The sequence below is a fragment of the Clytia hemisphaerica genome, unplaced genomic scaffold (assembly GCF_902728285.1).
Source record: "Clytia hemisphaerica strain Z4C2 unplaced genomic scaffold, Clytia hemisphaerica genome assembly, whole genome shotgun sequence".
Taxonomy (NCBI): domain Eukaryota; kingdom Metazoa; phylum Cnidaria; class Hydrozoa; order Leptothecata; family Clytiidae; genus Clytia; species Clytia hemisphaerica.
This window is the reverse complement of record NW_027103394.1, coordinates 1,234,899-1,254,155: the sequence shown is the minus strand read 5'-3', so window position 1 is coordinate 1,254,155 and position 19,257 is coordinate 1,234,899. Positions and strand designations below refer to the sequence as shown.

At 34.9% G+C, this 19,257-nt stretch overlaps 1 protein-coding gene across 1 annotated transcript; it reads right to left on the bottom strand.

Moving 5' to 3' along the window:
- Positions 1 to 17,232: 17,232 nt before the first annotated feature.
- LOC136824877 (potassium voltage-gated channel subfamily A member 2-like) lies at positions 17,233 to 18,619 on the bottom strand. Its single transcript, XM_067080856.1, has one exon. It carries the CDS (start codon positions 18,549 to 18,551, stop codon positions 17,337 to 17,339), a length of 1,215 nt encoding a protein of 404 aa, XP_066936957.1. The 5' UTR covers positions 18,552 to 18,619; the 3' UTR covers positions 17,233 to 17,336.
- Between the last annotated feature and the right edge of the window lie 638 nt (positions 18,620 to 19,257).

Genomic DNA, 19,257 nt, shown 5'->3' with positions numbered 1-19,257 from the left:
TATCCTTACTTGGTCACATTACTTGAAAGTTAGATTTTGCAGATCAGTCAAAAAAATTTATCCTTACTTGGTCACATTACTTGAAAGTTAGATTTCGCAGATCAGTCAAAAAAATTTATCTTTACTTGGTAACATGACTTGAAACTTAGATTTTGCAGATCAGGCAAAAAAAAATATCCTTACTTGGTCACATGACTTGAAAGTTAGATTTGCAGATCAGTCAAAAAAATTTATCCTTACTTGGTCACATTACTTGAAAGTTAGATTTCGCAGATCAGTCAAAAATATTTATCCTTACTTGGTCACATGACTTGAAAGTTAGATTTTGCAGATCAGTCAAAAAAATATATCCTTACTTGGTCACATTACTTGAAAGTTAGATTTCGCAGATCAGTTAAAAATATTTATCCTTACTTGGTCACATGACTTGAAAGTTAGATTTTGCAGATCAGTCAAAATAAATCATCCTTACTTGGTCACATGACTTGAAAGTTAGATTTAGCAGATCAGTCAAAATAAATTATCCTTACTTGGTCACAAGACTTGAAAGTTACATTTTGCAGATCAGTCAAAAAAATGTATCCTTACTTGGTCACATGACTTGAAAATTAGATTTTGCAGATCAGGCAAAAAAATTATCTTTACTTGGTCACATGACTTAAAAGTTAGATTTTACATATTAGTTAAAAATATTTATCCTTACTTGGTCACATTACTTGAAAGTTAGATTTTGTAGATCAGTCAAAATATTTATCCTTACTTGGTCACATGACTTGAAAATTAGATTTTGCAGATCAGTCAAAAAAAATTATCCTTACTTGGTCACATTACTTGAAAGTTAGATTTTGCAGATTAGTCAAAAGTATTTATCCTTACTTGGTCACATTACTTGAAATTTAGATTTCGCAGATCAGGCAAAAAGATTTAGCCTTACTTGGTCACGATGCATTGCGTAAGAGTTCTTTAAAAATTTTGCAAAAATTCATATTCCCACTACACGGTCACGTGATTTAAAAGTTAGATTTTACAGATCAGTCAAAAAATTTTATCCTTACTTTTTCACATGACTTGAAAGTTAGATTTTGAAGATCAGGCAAAAAAATTTATCCTTACTTGGTCACATGGTCAAAATATGTTTTTTATTTACCTCTGCACCCATCATTTTCACACCTAACGGTAATTATTTTATGTATTCTAGAAAAATATATCTGTCAATCAATTTTCCATATTTTATTCAAAGATGTCTGTCAATCAACTTCTTAGCTTGCATAATAGCATATGTTACGTCATGTTGTTTAAATGATTAACAATAATCTTAGTAGAAACCATGTATATTTAGCTGTTTAATTTTTAAGCATAAATTATGACGTAGAAAAGAAAATAACAATAGGAGACGAAGTAAGGATATGTGACGAAGTAGTGCTATGCACACCCGGCTTTCTTTTTTTTACGTACTAATTATTCCACCGCAGTTACCAAAACACAAGACGATTTATCATCTTTTTACAAGCTGGGAGAAAGTTATATAAATCTAGATTTTAATTACTTTAATCGCGTGTACTCGTAATAAGAAAAAGGTATGGTTATCATTTCCAGATGAGATGGGGTACCTAAGGCACTCCCCAATAGCCGCATGAGGCTCCACGCATTAATGTAAATGTTTTTAGGTTCTTTCGAAGCTTTTCGATAAAGAAAATGAGATGGGGTATGGCCAGATGGTCCCACTTGCTCCATAATTGAAGAATTTCGAGAAAACCTCATTTTTGCCTCATTTTGATGACATCATAAAAATAAAATCCTGAATAACTTTATGTAGGAGAAAGCTTTTGATTTCAAACTTTCACCAATGGCGTAAATCTACGGAAAAAAATTAAAAATTTTGCTGACGTCAGCAAAATTTGCAAAAAAAGCGTGTTTGCTGAAATATGCCGACGTCAGCAAAAAACTTAATTTCTTTTTCTTGAATCGCTTCCTTTTATTGATTTACATATTTGGTGAAAATTTGAAGTCAAAAGCTTTCTCCTACTAGAAGTTATTCAAATTCTTATTTCTGTGACGTCACCAAAATCATTAAAATTGGCTAAAAAATTAGGTTTTCTCAAATTGTTCAATTTTTAAGCAAATGGGACCATCTGACCATGCCCATCTCATTTTTTACATAATAATGTTTTGAAAAAACTTTCAAAACATTTACGTTAAGGGGCGGAACCTCATACGACCATTTGGGAGTGCCTTAGGTACCCCGAGGGAGTTTTTATAAGATGCTTTAATAATTGGTCATTCGAAGAATATAATAAACTAAATTGTTTTATTACCGGTTAACGACCAACCAAATCAAATAAAAGCTTGTAAAAACGATAGCATCGTCTAGTAAAAACTTCATCTCGTCCCGTAATTTCGTAGTTTGGAGAAATTTGTTTTGATCAGAATTTCTTTGATTGGAATTTTTTAAAGATAGATTTATCTCAGCAGATATATATAGTCAAAAAACAACAACATTTTTAAATCTATAACTTTTACCATATATCGAAACCACTTGACAAGATGGCCGATGAAGCTGTTGAACTTGAATCAGACGAAATTTTGATATCATGGTATAAAAAACGAAAGAAAAACTTTATAGTGATCTGTGTTTGTAAATGTTTATATGCATTTCAAAATTCAGCCATTACAATTTCAGATTTGTATTATTTTCAATACATCTTGAAAATTGGCAATCCGAAATTGTACTATTCGTTGTTCGTTAGCAACAGGTAAGGAAAAAGAAAATTTTTTAAACATTTTTTAACATTCTTGACTCTTGAGCTTGGTGGAATCAGGACTTTTTTGCTGGCCAAAATTACCCCTACCCCCTGCAGATTGTTTTTCTCATTACAAAAGTTTTTGTTGACTTTTTATCTTTTAACGTTTTATAATTTTTTTTCCCGGTGCTGCAAAACTGTTTGATTGTGTGACAAAAAACTTTTTTTGACTTTTTATGAAATCATATCAAATAAGTTGAAAATGATTGTCAACAACAACAAAGTGCTCTACCAGAAGGAGCCTTATAACAAAACAAAAATTCAAAACTTCACTTTTTGTAGTACTTTGAGTTTCTTGCGTACAATCATCAGCTACATACAAAATGATCTAACTTGTTGGAAACTCTTTCTACCTATGTCTAGGATTTAAAAGAGAAGAATGTCACTCCCAATTTGAAATGGTCGATTATAAAGCAGGTAAACTCCTACTCAAATACCTCAAAAGCTTGCCGCTTGTGTCTGAAAGAGAAATTGGAAATTCTAAGGTACGAAAACAAGTCTGAATAGCTGAATAAACTCTCAGAAATTATCGCTAAATGCCGACACATGAATAAGTTCATGTTAAAAAATTACAAGTCAAAAGACTAACGGACCCTTAAGAATAGAATTTTCTTGTTTCTTTTGTTTCAATTTTTTATCATACTTTTACGACATTTTACGACCCTACGACTTGTAAAAATTAAAATTTTTCCCAACAAGTTAGATAATTTTGTATGTAGCTGGTGATTGTACGCAAGAAACTTAAACTACTACAAAAAAATGAAGTTTTGAAGTCACTAGTAAACATGTACAATCAGTGACAAAATACTTGGCACAAAGGGAAATTCACCGGGGTGTTTTGAAACCACAATCGATTTGCAAGTGCTCTAAAGTAGGTTCGAAAGCTAGAGTTTTAACTCTGAGTTTTCACGCTAGACTTAAGACTAAGGATCTGAGGATCCAAAATTTCAAAAATGATCCAGTAGGGCTTGAAATATAGCCTAGAAACCAATAATTCTCTCCCAGATCGAAATGATCGATGAAATTAAGTTGAAGGCCTAAAAATTGACATTCTCGCTCGAACTTCAATTTTCGAAAAATGGTAAATTAGCCAAATTGCCAATATACTATGGCACTGGTTGTATATTGATACAGTCTTCTAGACATTAATATGGTAATATTTGCTCTTCATCTTTGATTATTTCTACAGTACAGTGATTGGATTGACACATGCGCGATAAAATGTCTTTATTTGGTCGTCAGAGGTTGATATGTTCTTTGAAAACTCAACATCTGATACTCAGGGTAAGGGTGAAAACGACAAGCAGTTTTGAACGTTTCGGACTGATATGGCCCAATTTTCATAGATAAATGTTTCTAAAGTGTCCTTTTGCTATTTTGAAGTTGTGGACCGAATTCCAAAAAGAAACAGGCAAAAGAAAGTTGAAAAATCAGGCAACACCGCAATCCAAGTTGCAGCGGAGCTGCCATCTTGAAAAAATTTCAATTTCGAAATTTTTACATTTGAGCTCTGACCTTTTTTTTTATTAAATCGAAAAACAAAACTGAAAAATATTTTCTCACTCCAAAGTTTATGGCAATTTTGTAACCCCTATTTTACCAGTTTTCGCAGATTTTTGCCCATATTTGGAATTTGGGTGTGACGTCATCACATGACTATGCATTTCTTGAAAACAATTTTTATATAATTTAATTCCTTTAATAACAAGTTACCTTTGTGCTAATTTTCATGAAAAAGGTTAACCCAATCTGGAAATATGAAGGCCTGGGTGTGCCAAAATCCAAAATAACCTGGTTCAAGCAAGGTTAAGGAGACTTTGCAAGCTTTGGTTAGTGATGATGTCAACGTTAATGGCAAATTTTTCAAATCCTACAATGGGCTTTTCCAGAAAAAAAACTGCTGTTGAGGAGGTCCATTTCTCTGTGGCTGGAAAGGCTGTAACCCCCTGGAATTCTGAATTCTAGAAGGATTTAAAAAGCTACCCCGCCATTGAATCACAGTTTTTTTGCCAGATCTCCCCATGGAATTCCACCACATATCAAACCGTACCCCCTTGGAACCCCTCAACAGGGGGGTATACGGTTTTTTTCTGGAATATCTTGCAATCAAACACGTATATAATGTAAAATATTAACATTTCTTACCGTTTCTTACAACAGGTGCTCTGATGTTTTCGTCCGCATTCTCATCGGCCTTTGTTGGTCGCTATGTTGATCAGAACCGTAATTTAAAACGAACATCTTTCATCACTGGTATGTTCAATTTGGCTGGCAACATCATTTACATTCTACCTTTTTCTAACTTGCTACCAATTTTTGGAAGACTTTCATGTCGCATAGCGGATGGCATTAAGTCAGCTTTCATAGGTATGATATGTTTCTTGCTACACCCCCTTCTCACAGATCCACTGGGAACTCTTCCCACTGGAAAATTGGCCAAAATATCGTCCCCAGTGGAAAATTGATGCTCTAATTTTTATCCCCGCTGAAAGTAATCACATGAGTAAATCCCCACTGTAAATATTGTGCTATTTTTCCATCCTCGTAGAATTTATTATGGCTAGAATACAATGCAATTCAAATCCCCAGCCATAAGAAACATGGAACTATCAATCCCCATCCAGTTTTGGTCCGTTATTTTTACCTCCACTGACTGATAAAATCCCACCGGGTTAGTGAGAAGGGTTGTTGTGTTACTCACTTGCTGTGTCTACAATCTAGCTTAGCAGCTGACTTCCCGCCCTACCTATTCTTATTGTTAGAGAAGGCAAAAGGTGGGTACCAGTAGATACCCCTTAAAACCTAATAGAGGTAACATCTATCTGAAATTTTACATGGATCTTGAGGCCAAAAGTTTTTTTGTTGAAAGTACGCTCTCTATGTTTTCTTCCCTAGCAGTGATGTTTTGTAGAAACCTACACTATTACACGTTAAAACCTACAAACATTGACCCCCTTTGCTCTCTTTCTGAAACTTTTGAATTACAATTCAGGTGCTGAACCGTTATTCAAGTCCATTTCCAAAGCAATATTTGTATTTTTCAAGATTTCAGCCAATAATGCAATTGCACCAGTTTTTTGTCTCTGTCAAATTTGTGACATTTTGGTATACATGTTTTGGGAAAGTCGATTTTCAGTTTATCAGCAACTACCATACATGAGCTTTGTAATATAACTCTGAGGGCCTTACATTTATTTATGTTCAAACCATGGCATAAATAAGAAAATGATTTTTACCATAAGTATTGGTACCAGTCTCTTTCTCTACTCTAAAAACTTTCCTCGGATACTTATGTCACAATTCGTTTGTTTTTTTTCACTTCTATTTCGTTTTCAGGTGAATTAAGCCGAACGTATACACGAGAAGAATTGCCAACAATCTTGATACGTTTAGATATGTATAAAGTGGTAGCTCATGCCTTGGGACCAATATCACCAGTGGCTTTCCAATGGGTCAATTTCAAGCTTTTTGGAATACAATTCTCCCAATATAATTTTGTTTCTGTTTTCCTCATTTTTTGTACTTCCATATATTTATTGATGGTGAATTTTATGTTAACTGGCTTAACCAAGGATCCCGGTTACCGGCTATTTCTTTATGAGAATGACATCAACATTAAAGCTGATTGGAAGAACAAAGAAGACAATGAGAAGATTCTATCTATAAAAGAAATGCTTTTTAACAAAGATATTGTATTGCTCATATTCACCGCATTTTTTATCGAATTCGCTTTTACGCAAGCTGATATTGTTATCACTATTGTAGCCGTCCAAGTTTTCCATTGGTCCTTAGAAAGGCTTAGTATTTTCCCCGTCATAACTATTATCATCTCTTCGGTAATACTGAAATGGATTCAACGCTTCAATAGTGGTGTAGATATGTATTTCCTAAACGTCTTTAGCATCATTGGGAATTCTATAACAATGGTTATAATAACAGTTCTCTCTAATTATGATATAGAGAGTGTTGCAGTTAGATATTTTCTGGTTTTATCTACATTATCATTGAATCTAATAGCTGGTTATAGCATGGTGACTGTCTCGTCGTTTTTGTTATCATCGGCTGTACCATCACATTCGGCATGCTCGATTATTGGACTGAGACAAGTAGCAGTTCAAATGGCCTTATCTTTGGGCTATTCTACAACTTCCGTGCTTTATCAATATGGTGCTATTGTATATCCAGTAATGCCTGTGCAATGTTTTGTATTGGCTTTTGTGTTCTTGTTTAGGAGAACTAACTTTTCAAAGAAGTATTTATAAATTGTAAGCATTTAAATAATTTTTATTGTTTATATACAATATTGGAACCCTAGACAATTGCCTGGGGACGGGATAACTGGTGGTTAATAGTTTTCTTTATAAGAACATCCAAAATTTTTAAGCCTCTGGATGTTCTTAATTTTATGACTTTTAAGCTTAAAAATTTAATGATATATATTAATATATTTACAATATTAAGGCTATTAATTGAAGTCATTAAGGCTCAAACGGTTTGACACCTAAAGGTCCTGTGACTTAAATATAATCACAAGGCGATCCATTCATACAATTGTCTAGTCAATTAATCTAAAAAAAGGTTTATAAAGGGGACTGGGTCCCATATCACTAGGGTAAAATGACGTAATTTTGCTTGGGCCTGGTAAATTCGAACACACTTCCCTTAACCCTATTTTTATCAGGGGGGGGGGGTGTTTTCCACCAGGCTTGCTCTCTTTTGTTAATAGCTCACTGAAAAATTTTTTTAACACTCTGAAAGTTCTTGACTTTTAATATAATCCTATTAGCAGCATGTATACCAAATTTTACAATTATACACCGACCAGATCAGGTTTTAAGACTTTTTTGTGCAGGCATATCATAAAATCCAGCTAAAATCCTGTAAAATCCAAAAATCTTAAATTTAGCATAACTTTTGACCTAGTCATCCAACTGACTTCAAATTTTGACAGGTTTTAGGTATCAATAATAAATTCTAAAAAATATTAAAAACATTTTCAAAAACTGCTGACGTCATCAAAAATGACGTCATTGTTTTTTGAAAAAAATTACTCATTTTCTGCATGGATTTTAAAGGTCAATTTTATTAGTATGTTTAAAACCGGCAAATATGTTAAAGATATTTATTTTGGCTTTTAGAAATTCAAAACAGAATTGAAAAATCTGCATTCGTTCAACTTTAATTGCTATTTTATTGAATAGTACTTTTTCATTAGTAAGCGATAAATGTGAAAGTTTGTGATGACGTCACCACCTTTATGATGACGTCATCAACCCAAATTTTTTTCTATGAACTCCTTTTATGGTAGAGAACATTTATGCCAAATTTCAAGTCCATATCTTTTATAGATCAAAAGTTATGCAAGGCTGGTGGAAAACACCCCCCCCTTGAGAATACAAAATCCGAAAAAGCCTGATAATAATAGGGTTAAGGTAAAAGGGTAAGGGTTGATACAATCATGGTTAAATCTATTGAGAATTTGATTTATTTCCTCGTTTTTCGAAATTTGGAGTTCGGGCGAGAAAGTTGAATTTGGGACACCTCTTAAATTCAATCGGATATTTCAATTTGGCACGAGTTTATAGACTTTCAGGCTATATTGTGAGCCTTTTTAAACTTTTGGATCGTTAAAACTCAGAGTTAAACTTTACCCTTCCAATTTAACTTAGAGCACTTCCAAATCGTTTGTGGTTTTGAAAATTCGTGGAAGTTTCCTTTTTTTCTAAAATATTGCGACCATGATTGTAGTTCTATTCATTTGTCATTTTAGTCTTTTGTCGGCTCTTCTTAACTTATGTAAGAAAATGTATCAATTTGTTCACTATTTTAGTTAATAGATTCAACATTCGAATATCATTTATCACATTACGACACCCTATTCTCACAGACCCACTTGGAAACCTTTCCACTGGAAAATTTACCAAAAATATCGTTCCCAAAGGAAAATTAAACTCTAATATTTGTTCCCGCTGAAAATAGCCAAACAGGAAAACCCTTACTGCAAAATATTGTGCTATTTTTCCCATCCCCACTGATTTTCCCAGATGGAATTTAAGCTTAAAGGAATTTGTAATTGGGTGAAATTTGCAGAATATCTTTCTTAGTGAGAGTAATTTGATAGAAAACACGGAGCGGGAGCAAAATATGACACAAAGTAATAAATTCATGACAAAATTCTTTAGAAGAACAAAGGCCGCTGTAAGCATTTAACTGGCACACAACGTTGTTTCAACGTTTATCTAACGTTAACAACGTCCATATAACGTTTATCTAACGTTCACAACGTCCATATAACGTTAGATGACGTTGAAACAACGTTGTGTGCCAGCTGGGTAGGTAAAAACACTCATATCGAAGACAAAACATAAACTAACGATTAAAAAATGTTCTAATCAAAAGAGTGGGACTCGATTTTATTCAACTTGATATAATAGCAGAAATGCATTGTAAGGATGGAAATTTCAGTAAATTGGAAATCTTAGCCCGAAAATTTTGACTTTTTTTTGGCTCTAAAAGAGTTGAAAATTAGAAAAAAAAACTGTAAAGGTTATGGGATTTCACTAATTTTTTGCTGTACTGTACGGGTGGTGCGATTCTTCTAAGACAATAATAAACTAACAATAAAACAAACTATCTAATAAAGAGTGGGACTCGATTTTTTACGATTTGATATAACCAATAATATTAATAATGACATCATTACAACGCCTGCACCAATCCAACCAATGATATAACTCCATTGTGTTCTCATATTCATTTTTCGGTCACGTGAAAGATATGTGAAGTATGATAAGCAACCAATGCATAACAAGACTGGAAAAACAATAATTATGAAAATTAATTAAATTTAGGCCCTTTTTGATTTCGTTTTTGGCGATCAAGAGACCGCTAATGTTCGGCTTGACAAAACTTTTTTGACAGTTTTCGATACGGTGAACACGTTGAAGATGGTTAAAATTCTGAGGCTAAACTAATAAAAAGGCCAACATCGAGGCCAACAGCACTCGAACTAGTTCAGATCGTCCATGCGATATTCTTCACTACAATGTCTTCTGACATTACATCACGGGCCCAAAAGCTGATTGGTTGTAAGTGACTTAAAATTAGTCGATATGTCACTTGAAACCAATCACCTGTTGGGTCCGTAATGTAATGTTAGAAGATGCTGATCATCAGCAAACTCTGAGTTTGCAGGCCCCGCAGGAGCGAGGGGCCTGTTGGGCCCTGACCTGACCACATTTTTTCAAAGCAATGCTGTTAAAAACCTTTAAAAAGACCTGTCTAGAAGGGTTAAAATTAAAAAATTTCGGCCATCGCCGCCATTCATGGCGGCGCCTACTTAGTCACTATGTCATGGCTATCACTTATAAGTGGTGCTGTGGCCTCTGGTTCGTTGATAATATAACACTAATTAAGTCTGATCTACACATTCATTTCAGACCAAATTCAACTTATCAGATGGCCCCATTTACACCAATCTATTTTCAAGCCGAAATCGCCTAAAGTGACGTATTTGTCCAAATCGACGTCAAATAATTTTTGTATAAAAACACTTTTTTTTTCTATAGAAATATCATTCCCTTGAGAGAACGGACCGAGCCCGAAACATGTCGGGAAGAATCAAAATATAATATCCACTTTCTTTTTCACCGCTCAACATCCCAGCTGGCACAGAACGTTGTTTCAACGTTAATCTAATGTTTACAACGTCCATTTAACGTTAGATTAGCGTTGAAACAACGTTGTTTGCCAGCTGAGATAACACTTACCTGAACATATCTGCAAAGTAACTATTGGGAATGTCAGGGTTCTCTGTACAAAGGCTTGAATCAGGGCCACAAGGACACTGAGAATCGCCAATACACAACCAGCAATGAAACCAAGTCGAATCATTTCAAACTCTGTAAAATCAAAAATAGTTAGTGAATTGAAAACAATTTTAGTCCTGGTAAGGGTCCGAGGGTCTAAATTAGAGCAGTACTTGTGAGCTTGCATCCTAAGTACTCTCGGGTACCTAATAGCCGTGGGGATTGGAATAAGCAGGGGGGTTGGAAAAAATCTCAAAATTTTATAAGCGGGGGGGTTGGAATACGAATGTCCTGGGCGGAAAATTTTCGAAAAATTAATTAGCGGGGGGGGCCGCTATTAGGTACCCGAGAGTACCCCCTCCTCTGGGATAGCTTAACAGGTTGATACTTACTTTGGATTTCCTAGGGCCTAATTTTTACATTTTTGATAGATCACTGTTGATTTAGTGGGAGAGGATTGTCTTCTTCATAACACAGGGTCGTATCTTCAGTTATATAGATAAAAGAAGGTTTTTTTATGAGTCAGGGTTATCTCTCCAAAGAAACAGGGTTGTTTTTTGAGACATGCTTAACGTTCAGTGAGACAGGCTTGTTTTTATGACAATGAGACAGGGCAGTCTCTTGGATGGGGAAGAGTGTCCTTTCAGTGAGACAGAGCTGTCTTTTCAGTGAAACAGAGTTGTCCTTTCAGTGAAACAGAGTTGTCCTTTCAGTGAGACAAAGTTGTCATTTCAGTGAGACAGAGTTGTCCTTTCAGTGAGACTTGTCCTTTTAGTGAAACTTGTCCATTCATTGAGACAGAGCTGTCTTTTCAGTGAAACAGAGTTGTCCTAGTGAGTCGAGTTGTAGAGTTTTCTTTTCAGTGAGACAGAGTTGCCCTAGTGAGACGAGTTGTCCTTTCAGTGAGACTTTTCCTTTCAGTGGGACAGAGTTGTCCTTTCAGTGAGACAGAGTTGTCTTTTCAGTGAGACTTGTCCCCGGGGGGGGGGTACTAGGTTTGCGAGGTGACGGGTATGTCCGAGCCGAAAATCGAAAATCGACCCTTTGAGAGACAAAATTTTGGTGATTTTGGGACCCTTTGAGAGACTTTTTCCTAAATTTTGGTTCATTTTTTCCAAATTTTGGTTTGATTGTCACCTAATTTTGGTCAAAATTTTTGGAAATCGTGAGCCTTTGAGAGAGAAATTTTTGATTTTCGTGATTTTGGGACCCTTTCAGAGACTTACTTTTGAATTTGTACCCCTTTGAGAGACTTTTGAGGAATGAGAAAAGGTACCCTTATGGCTCGCACATACCCGGCACCCATTTTGCCTAAGTACCCCCCCCCCCCCGGGGACTTGTCCTTTCAGTGAGACTTGTCCTTTCAGTGAGACAGAGCTGTCTTTTCAGTGGGATAGAGTTTTCTTTTCAGTGAGACAGAGTTGCCCTAGTGAGATGAGTTGTCTTTTCAGTGGGACAGAGCTGTCCTTTCAGTGAGACTTGTCCTTTTAGTGAAACTTGTCCTTTCAGTGAAACAGAGCTGTCTTTTCAGTGAAACAGAGTTGTCCTTTCAGTGAGACAAAGTTGTCCTTTCAGTGAGACAGATTTGTCCTTTCAGTGAGGCAGAGCTGTCTTTTCAGTGAAACAGAGTTGTTCTTTCAGTGAGACAAAATTGTCCTTTCAGTGAGACAAAGTTGTCCGTTCAGTGAGACAATGTTGTCCTTTCAGTGAAACAGAGTTGTCCTTTCAGTGAGACAGGGTTATATCTCCAAGACATGTTTTTTTTCCCAGTGATACAGAACTGTCTTTTACTCGAGACAGGGTTTCATTTTTAAGCCATGGTTGTCTCTATCAATGATAAAGAGTCGTTCTTTTTTGGCGAGACAGGGATCTATTTCATAGTTGTTAGAACCTAAGTGGAATGAGTTTTATCACTTATTATTAAACAAAGTGAAAAAAAAATTTTGAAAATGTGATTTTTTGGTGTTTTTCAGCATTTTTGAGTGAGTTTAGGCCAAAAATTGAGAAATCTAAAAAAAAAAATTCTTTTTGCAATTTTTCTTTAACCCTTTAAGTGCCAGGGTCCTTTTTTCTAAGTTTTTTTAAAAAAATCGCTAGTTCAAACTTTAAGGGCTTATATCTCCTGATCTAGAAGGAATTAGAAGCTCGTATATAGCTCGTTGGATAGCTTAGAGTCTCTTCTTTCTTTTGGGCGCCTTCGGCGCCGCCCGATTTAGGAAGGCGTTGTGGGCGGCGGCCAAGGGGGGGGGGGGGTAGGTTAGGGAATTAAAGCAGTCAGGCCCGCTGCGCGGACCTGCTGAACTGATGAAAAGGTGCCCAGTGGTAAAATTTCAAATCAATTCACTAGAAGACAGAATAAAGTAAAACAGGGCCAAATTTGGAGGTTCTTGGATCACTCGTTGACCAAAAATAGTCAAAAAACGGTCAGAATCCCAAAAAAGTGAATTTTTGTCAATTTTTTGCATTTTTTTGACTTTTTTGCTTAAAATTTCGCTGGAAAGACTCACTTTTGAATTTTTTTTTGCTTGACCATAAAGGACAATCTAATTCCTACGAGTTCGACCAAAAATAACGATTTCTAACTCAAACTGGGCATTACAGGAGGGCTTCGCCCTCCTATATAGCCCATGTCGTATATATACGACATCGGCACTTAAAGGGTTAACAACGATATGATCATTATTTCGAAAATCATATATTTTAAAGTAACACAGCTTAGTCTCATAACCTCCAATCAAGTGACATTAGGAAAGTTTTCTCATGAATGAGAAGAAGTCTTTTCAAGGCTTAACCACCAAATGGCTTATAAAGAGACCTAAAATAATAGTTGACATCCTCCACGGACCGGACCACAGACTAGACCTCCAAGAACCTTAGATTTTTTTCGAATTAGCTACCTTCCCAGTTGGCACACAACGTTTTTTCGACGCTTATCTAACGTTCACAACGTCCATATAACGTTAGATGAACGTTGAAACAACGTTGTGTGCCAGCTAGTTTAGGGTGAAAGAAAAGTAATCTTTATATCTACTGTATTTATTGAAGTTTAAGTCTCACCTGTTGTTTGGAAAAAGTGTATGAAGGTGCAATCCTTTGAACTACATTTGAACAATAACCCAGAATGTATTTGTCCATTTCCATCCCAATAATTGGTTGCTAGGGCTGTAACCATACAAGTAGAACCAATAATCATGCAAACGAAAACCGTTGCAAGTGGTAAAGTGCAATTCATTTTTATCTTTAATATAATTCTATACTCTTTTCTTTTTATAAGAAAAATATGTTGAAGCTTGGCTGTTCTTATTATTTTGGCATTTAGAGCCTCAAAATCATTCTTATTCTATTCTTATTTATAGGGTTTAGTTCAGGTGGTTTAGGCATTGTACCCAGTTTTTCCTACTTTGATCCATAAATTGATTGAAATTGAGTAATTTTAGACTCAGAATTGTTCTTAAATTGTTCTTATTTTGTGGCGATTTTGAGCCTTGTTGTTCTTATAAAATATTTCTTATGAAAGAAAAAAAGTATATTTCACTATTCTTGATGTATGATGTATTAGTCATAGGTAGGTAAAATGTAAGTTCAAATTGTCATGGCAATAAATTTGGCAAAAAAGGAAGATAATGTCTTGATATATGAAGAGTGACAAGCTTTGAAAACTTTGATTGTTGGCTTCCTTAGTACCAGATTGAAATAATAGAAAAATTTTAAATTTTGAAATTAATAATTGAACTTTAAACAATGAAATCTTGTCAACATTTTTTCACCAATTATTTCTGTATCGCTGAATACCATTAAAGGTTTTATCTTTACACAAGTGTTCGTTCCGTTTCATACCAGACACATATCTCATATCAGGACAGTGTCTGCCTATTGTTATATTATTCTGATACAAGCAAAAATGTTTTTTTCTCTTTCTGACCAATCTTACTCCACATCCGTGTTTACCCATTGTGAAAAAGCTTGTAAAATTGACGAGTAAGCAGACGATGTCACTCTTATTTCAAAACAAAACATTTTAATAAACGAGACATTAGTGGTCCGAAAGTCATTTTGGAATTTGTAACTTTTGCTAGCAGGAATCAAATTAACAATCAAAGTTTTCAAAGCCTGTCACTACTCATAGCGCGAAACTAAAATTATCTTCTTTTCCACGCTAATTGATTGCCATAACAATTTGAATTCCATTTTACCTCAGTCCCAAAATTTTAAACTACTATATAGCTACACTATATAGTACATTAATTTGAAAATTTTTCAATGAAGAGTAAAATAAAGAAGAATTTTAAAACTTCAACTTTTAACACTTCAACGAGAATTTTCTCTTAAAATTTCAATTCGTCTCATTTTTAGTTCTACGCTTGGAAAAACATAACATATTCTTGACAAAAATATTTGTAATATTAGAACAGTTAAACAAAGAAAAAAAATATTTTACAAAGATTTGCGAATAGTTCTCTTACAGGTAAAACAAACTTCTTGATTATATTTCTAACTCATAAAGATTTTTAGCTGTTGGACTTACAGAACTTATAATCTAAGATCAAAATTTTACAACACTTCGGCTTGTCGGTTGCTTTCCAAACCAATCCGTAAATCATGCTAACAGAAGACACCATTCTACCAAGGCAACTTTGGGGGACAATGTCGAAAATCCGAGGAAATTGGTTCTTTTGTACCCCATCAAGCTACCTCATCTATGCAAGCACAAATAAAAAGGACACTTTACAATACAAGAAATGCGAACTCCTTATCAAATCCAGCTTTATCTTCAACACAAATCTAGAAGCTATCAATGCATGAGCTATGTCATCATAACACCTGATAAAATTGAACTTCAAGTCTGTTGGAGATATCGATGCATGTGAGAACATAATAAAAGCGCACAACCAACGGGAGGAAATTTCAAATTTGAAGGCTGAGGTGTCAACTAACAATGTGAATAAATCAGTCGCAGAAATTGAAACCACCGTCAATAAAAGAATCGACGTGCTGGAGGGCAAAATAAATAAAATGGTAAACAAGAAACCCTAGTCTGTGAATGAAGTTGCTTGTGAAAAATCAGGTTATTCAGAGATAACGAAGAAACATCTTGAGTTGCAAACGAAAACGATAAAGCGTTTCCTTGAAAAAAAAAATAAAAAAAGGATAACAAACGGATTGAAGCGCGTGTAATCTCATGATACATCACCTTTATGAAACTACGGAAGACACGAAAGAGATAGCGGATAAGAAAGATATCGAATGCATAGAAGAACAGGTAATTTCAAAACTATGAGAAATCAAGGCAAAAAAGTCAGAAAGAATCGATACCCTAACACTTGAAAAAGAAGAGAAAGAACAATACCTTGCATTGAAACTCACATTTCAAAGTAAGGAAGATAAAGAAGAGGTGTTAAAGGGGATCTGCAATTCAAGACGCCGTTTCGAATTTAAAGCAACGGACGATCTGTCAATAAACGAACGAAACCTCGTTAAGGAATGGTGCCAAAAGGCAAAAGGACGAAATATGAAGAAGAACAATGACAGCTTCCAGTGGAAAGCTCTGGAAGCCCAAGAAATCGACTTCATATGAAAAAGGTACTTGTACAATAAGAATAATCACGACCAGTTCCAGAGGCCCTCGTGTGCCTAGAACTTTGTCACATTATCATATCACAAAGTAAAACATGCTTGCTGTGACCACCACGTTGACTTTGGAATTCTGGTAAATTTCATATTTTCTTCTACACGTCAAAACAAATTTCATGACTTCTACTAAAAATTTCGAAAAGCAGGGACCAAAAAGGAACGAAAACACATTATTTTAGGCATAAGTTTTATATTCTTTGCATTCTGTAAACCTATAGAAAAGTAATTAAGCTTACAATGTACTCTTGTCTCCTGAATAGACGTCCCCCCTGCTTATTGCTAAGAGAAAAAAAACCCATTCCCTCCGCTCTTATTAAGACCCCCCCCTGCTATTTAAATTCGAATAATTCCAAATTTTGTTACAGTGTAGATAGACCTAAATTTTCCTGTTTGTTAGTATCGGTTCTTATTTTACGTGTTTATTTGTTAAAGTTTCCTTTTTGTTGTTAAAATTGATATCAGTTTAAAAAAAATATGTCTTCAAACTACCTCCCCCCACTAATTCCACAGCCCCCCCCCGCTTATTAGAATCTAGAAAATTTTCCTACCCCCCCCCCTGCTTATTCGGACCCCATCCCCGTCTATTTGGGAGACAAAAGCATTTAACTCAGCTATGGACATACTACACCTTCTTACACCATCAACTGTTAATTTCATTTTGAAGTCATCCTTTCAGTTCTCGGACCTCTGCACCATAGATGACAACTTTCAATCCCAATGCTAATATTGGTAACATCATCCAGATCAATCCATAAATCATGCATACAGAAGACAACATTCTACCAAGGAAAGTTTGAGGAACAATATCACCATAACCCAATGTAATACATGCTTGCAGGGACCACCACATTGACTTTGGAATGCTGGTAAATTTTGTATTTTCTTCTGTTATGTCAAAATACAGTTCAGGACTTTTTACCAAATATTTTGAAAACAGTTAAAAAGGGACCCAAAAAAGGAAAGGAACACATTATTTTTGACACAAGTTTGAATTCTGTAAACCTATAGAAAACTAATAAAGCTCACAATGCATTAATTACAGTTAGGGATCAATTACAACCTTCTTGCACCATCAACTGTTAATTTCATTTTGAAGTCATCCTTTCAGTTCTCGGACCTCTGCACCATAGATGACAACTTTCAATCCCAATGCTAATATTGGTAACATCATCCAAATCAATCCATAAATCATGCATACAGAAGACAACATTCTACCAAGGAAAGTTTGAGGAACAATGTCACCATAACCCAATGTAATGCATGCTTGCAGTGACCACCACATTGACTTTGGAATGCTGGTAAATTTCGTATTTTCTTCTGTCACTTCAAAACAGAACACAATTGCAGCACTAAAGAATGTTATTAAAAGTACTCCAAGACAAAATATTTGCAAATCCTGCCAACTGTCTGTAATGATAACAAACAAAATTCGTAGCTTTTTTGAAATTCTTGTAGAAAGTCTTATAAGCTTTAATACGCGCAGGAATCGAAGCATTTTTAATAAACGTGCCAAAGTCGTCAATTCGGAGTCATCTGTTGACGTCATTATAGAATAAGGCACCAGACACACTAAATCAATATAAGTGTAAACTGATAAGAAATGTACTTTCTTATGCGGGCTGAATATACATCTCAATAGGAAGTCTATGCCGAAGATAATACTGATAAAGAGCTCAGCAATCAGGAATGGGTTGGTCCACAAGAAATGGCTTCCATCATTATAGTGATCCACAGTGTGTGAATGATCAGCCAAACTTTCAGAGCTGAATATTCCAATACTAATAACCACAAAAGCCATTTGAACAAAGAAATATATACGAGCTTGTTTTGTTGAATTTGGATATTCGAGGAATCTCCAGACAGCTCTTTGGATAGCTGAGTTACATTCGAATCCTGGTAAATCGCGGACATCGTTAACTTTATCTGTTAGGAAAGCACATTCTAATTCCTTTACAACGTTAATATTAGCCTCCGGAATCAGAAAGAAGCGACATTCTTCCAAAAACAAGATTAAATTGACATTGCTTGGTCTGTAAAGCTTACCATTCGATTGATAAAAGAATAAAATTGATTCGAATGTTTTACGATTTCGATTGAAGTAATATTGATTGGTTTTTGAACAGTAATATTGGTTTCTGCAGTCTCTATTGCCGAGAAGAGATTCTGGGTAACGATTTAATGTTGTTTCGAAAGTCTCGAATATACTTCCACTAACGTTGATGGTGATTCTGTCAGCTCTGCAGTTGGTTCTTGGAGGTTTGATACCATCATTTCTGGAGAATGGTTTCGAATGACCGTTCAATTCGACCATTGTTTCTTATTTATTAGTGTTGTTTACTTGTTTAATTGTTTTTCATCATCCTGGTACAGATATTATTCTTTTAAGTCTGAAAATAAATCAAAAATATATTAAGTTGGTGTTTTTTACACTTTTGGCAAAAACGTGACATTAAATTTTCTAAAAAACGGTTTTTCTTGAATAAAATGAAATTGAACGAGCATTTTGGGATGAAATCTTCCAAAAAGGTATAACACACGAGTTTAGAACTTTTGGTTTTGGTCCCAGGAGCGAAGAAGGATCCAATATTCCAAAATATTAGATTTTAAGAATTATGAGAGTTAAGTGGCTCTCTTGGATTGATTCTGATGGTCTGAACTTGTTACATGATCTCTATATTTTATGAAACAATGATGAAGAGCACTTTTGGATCCGAAATTCTATCCAAAAAAAACATCTCTGAGCTTGAACAATTATAAAAGATTCATTTCATCGTTGAAATGGACTGATCACAATTTAAAAATAATCAAAAGTCACTTCCACTTAACTTTAAAACATTCTTAGATACCAAAAAGTGCAGTTTCGCGAGCGTTTTGTGATTAAAAATTTCATTTTAAAGTGGTGAACCTACCCTAACCCCAATCCTTCGGGGCTCTATCTGAGCTTATTTTAAGTCATTAACGTAACGACGTACTATGCATAACCTGAAAAATCAGTTTAGAGCCTTGTAGGATTTTTC

What these genes read in the sequence shown, in the direction of transcription:
- LOC136824877 (XM_067080856.1), bottom strand. Translation starts at nt 18,551, where the DNA reads ATGGTCGAATTGAACGGTCATTCGAAACCATTCTCCAGAAATGATGGT.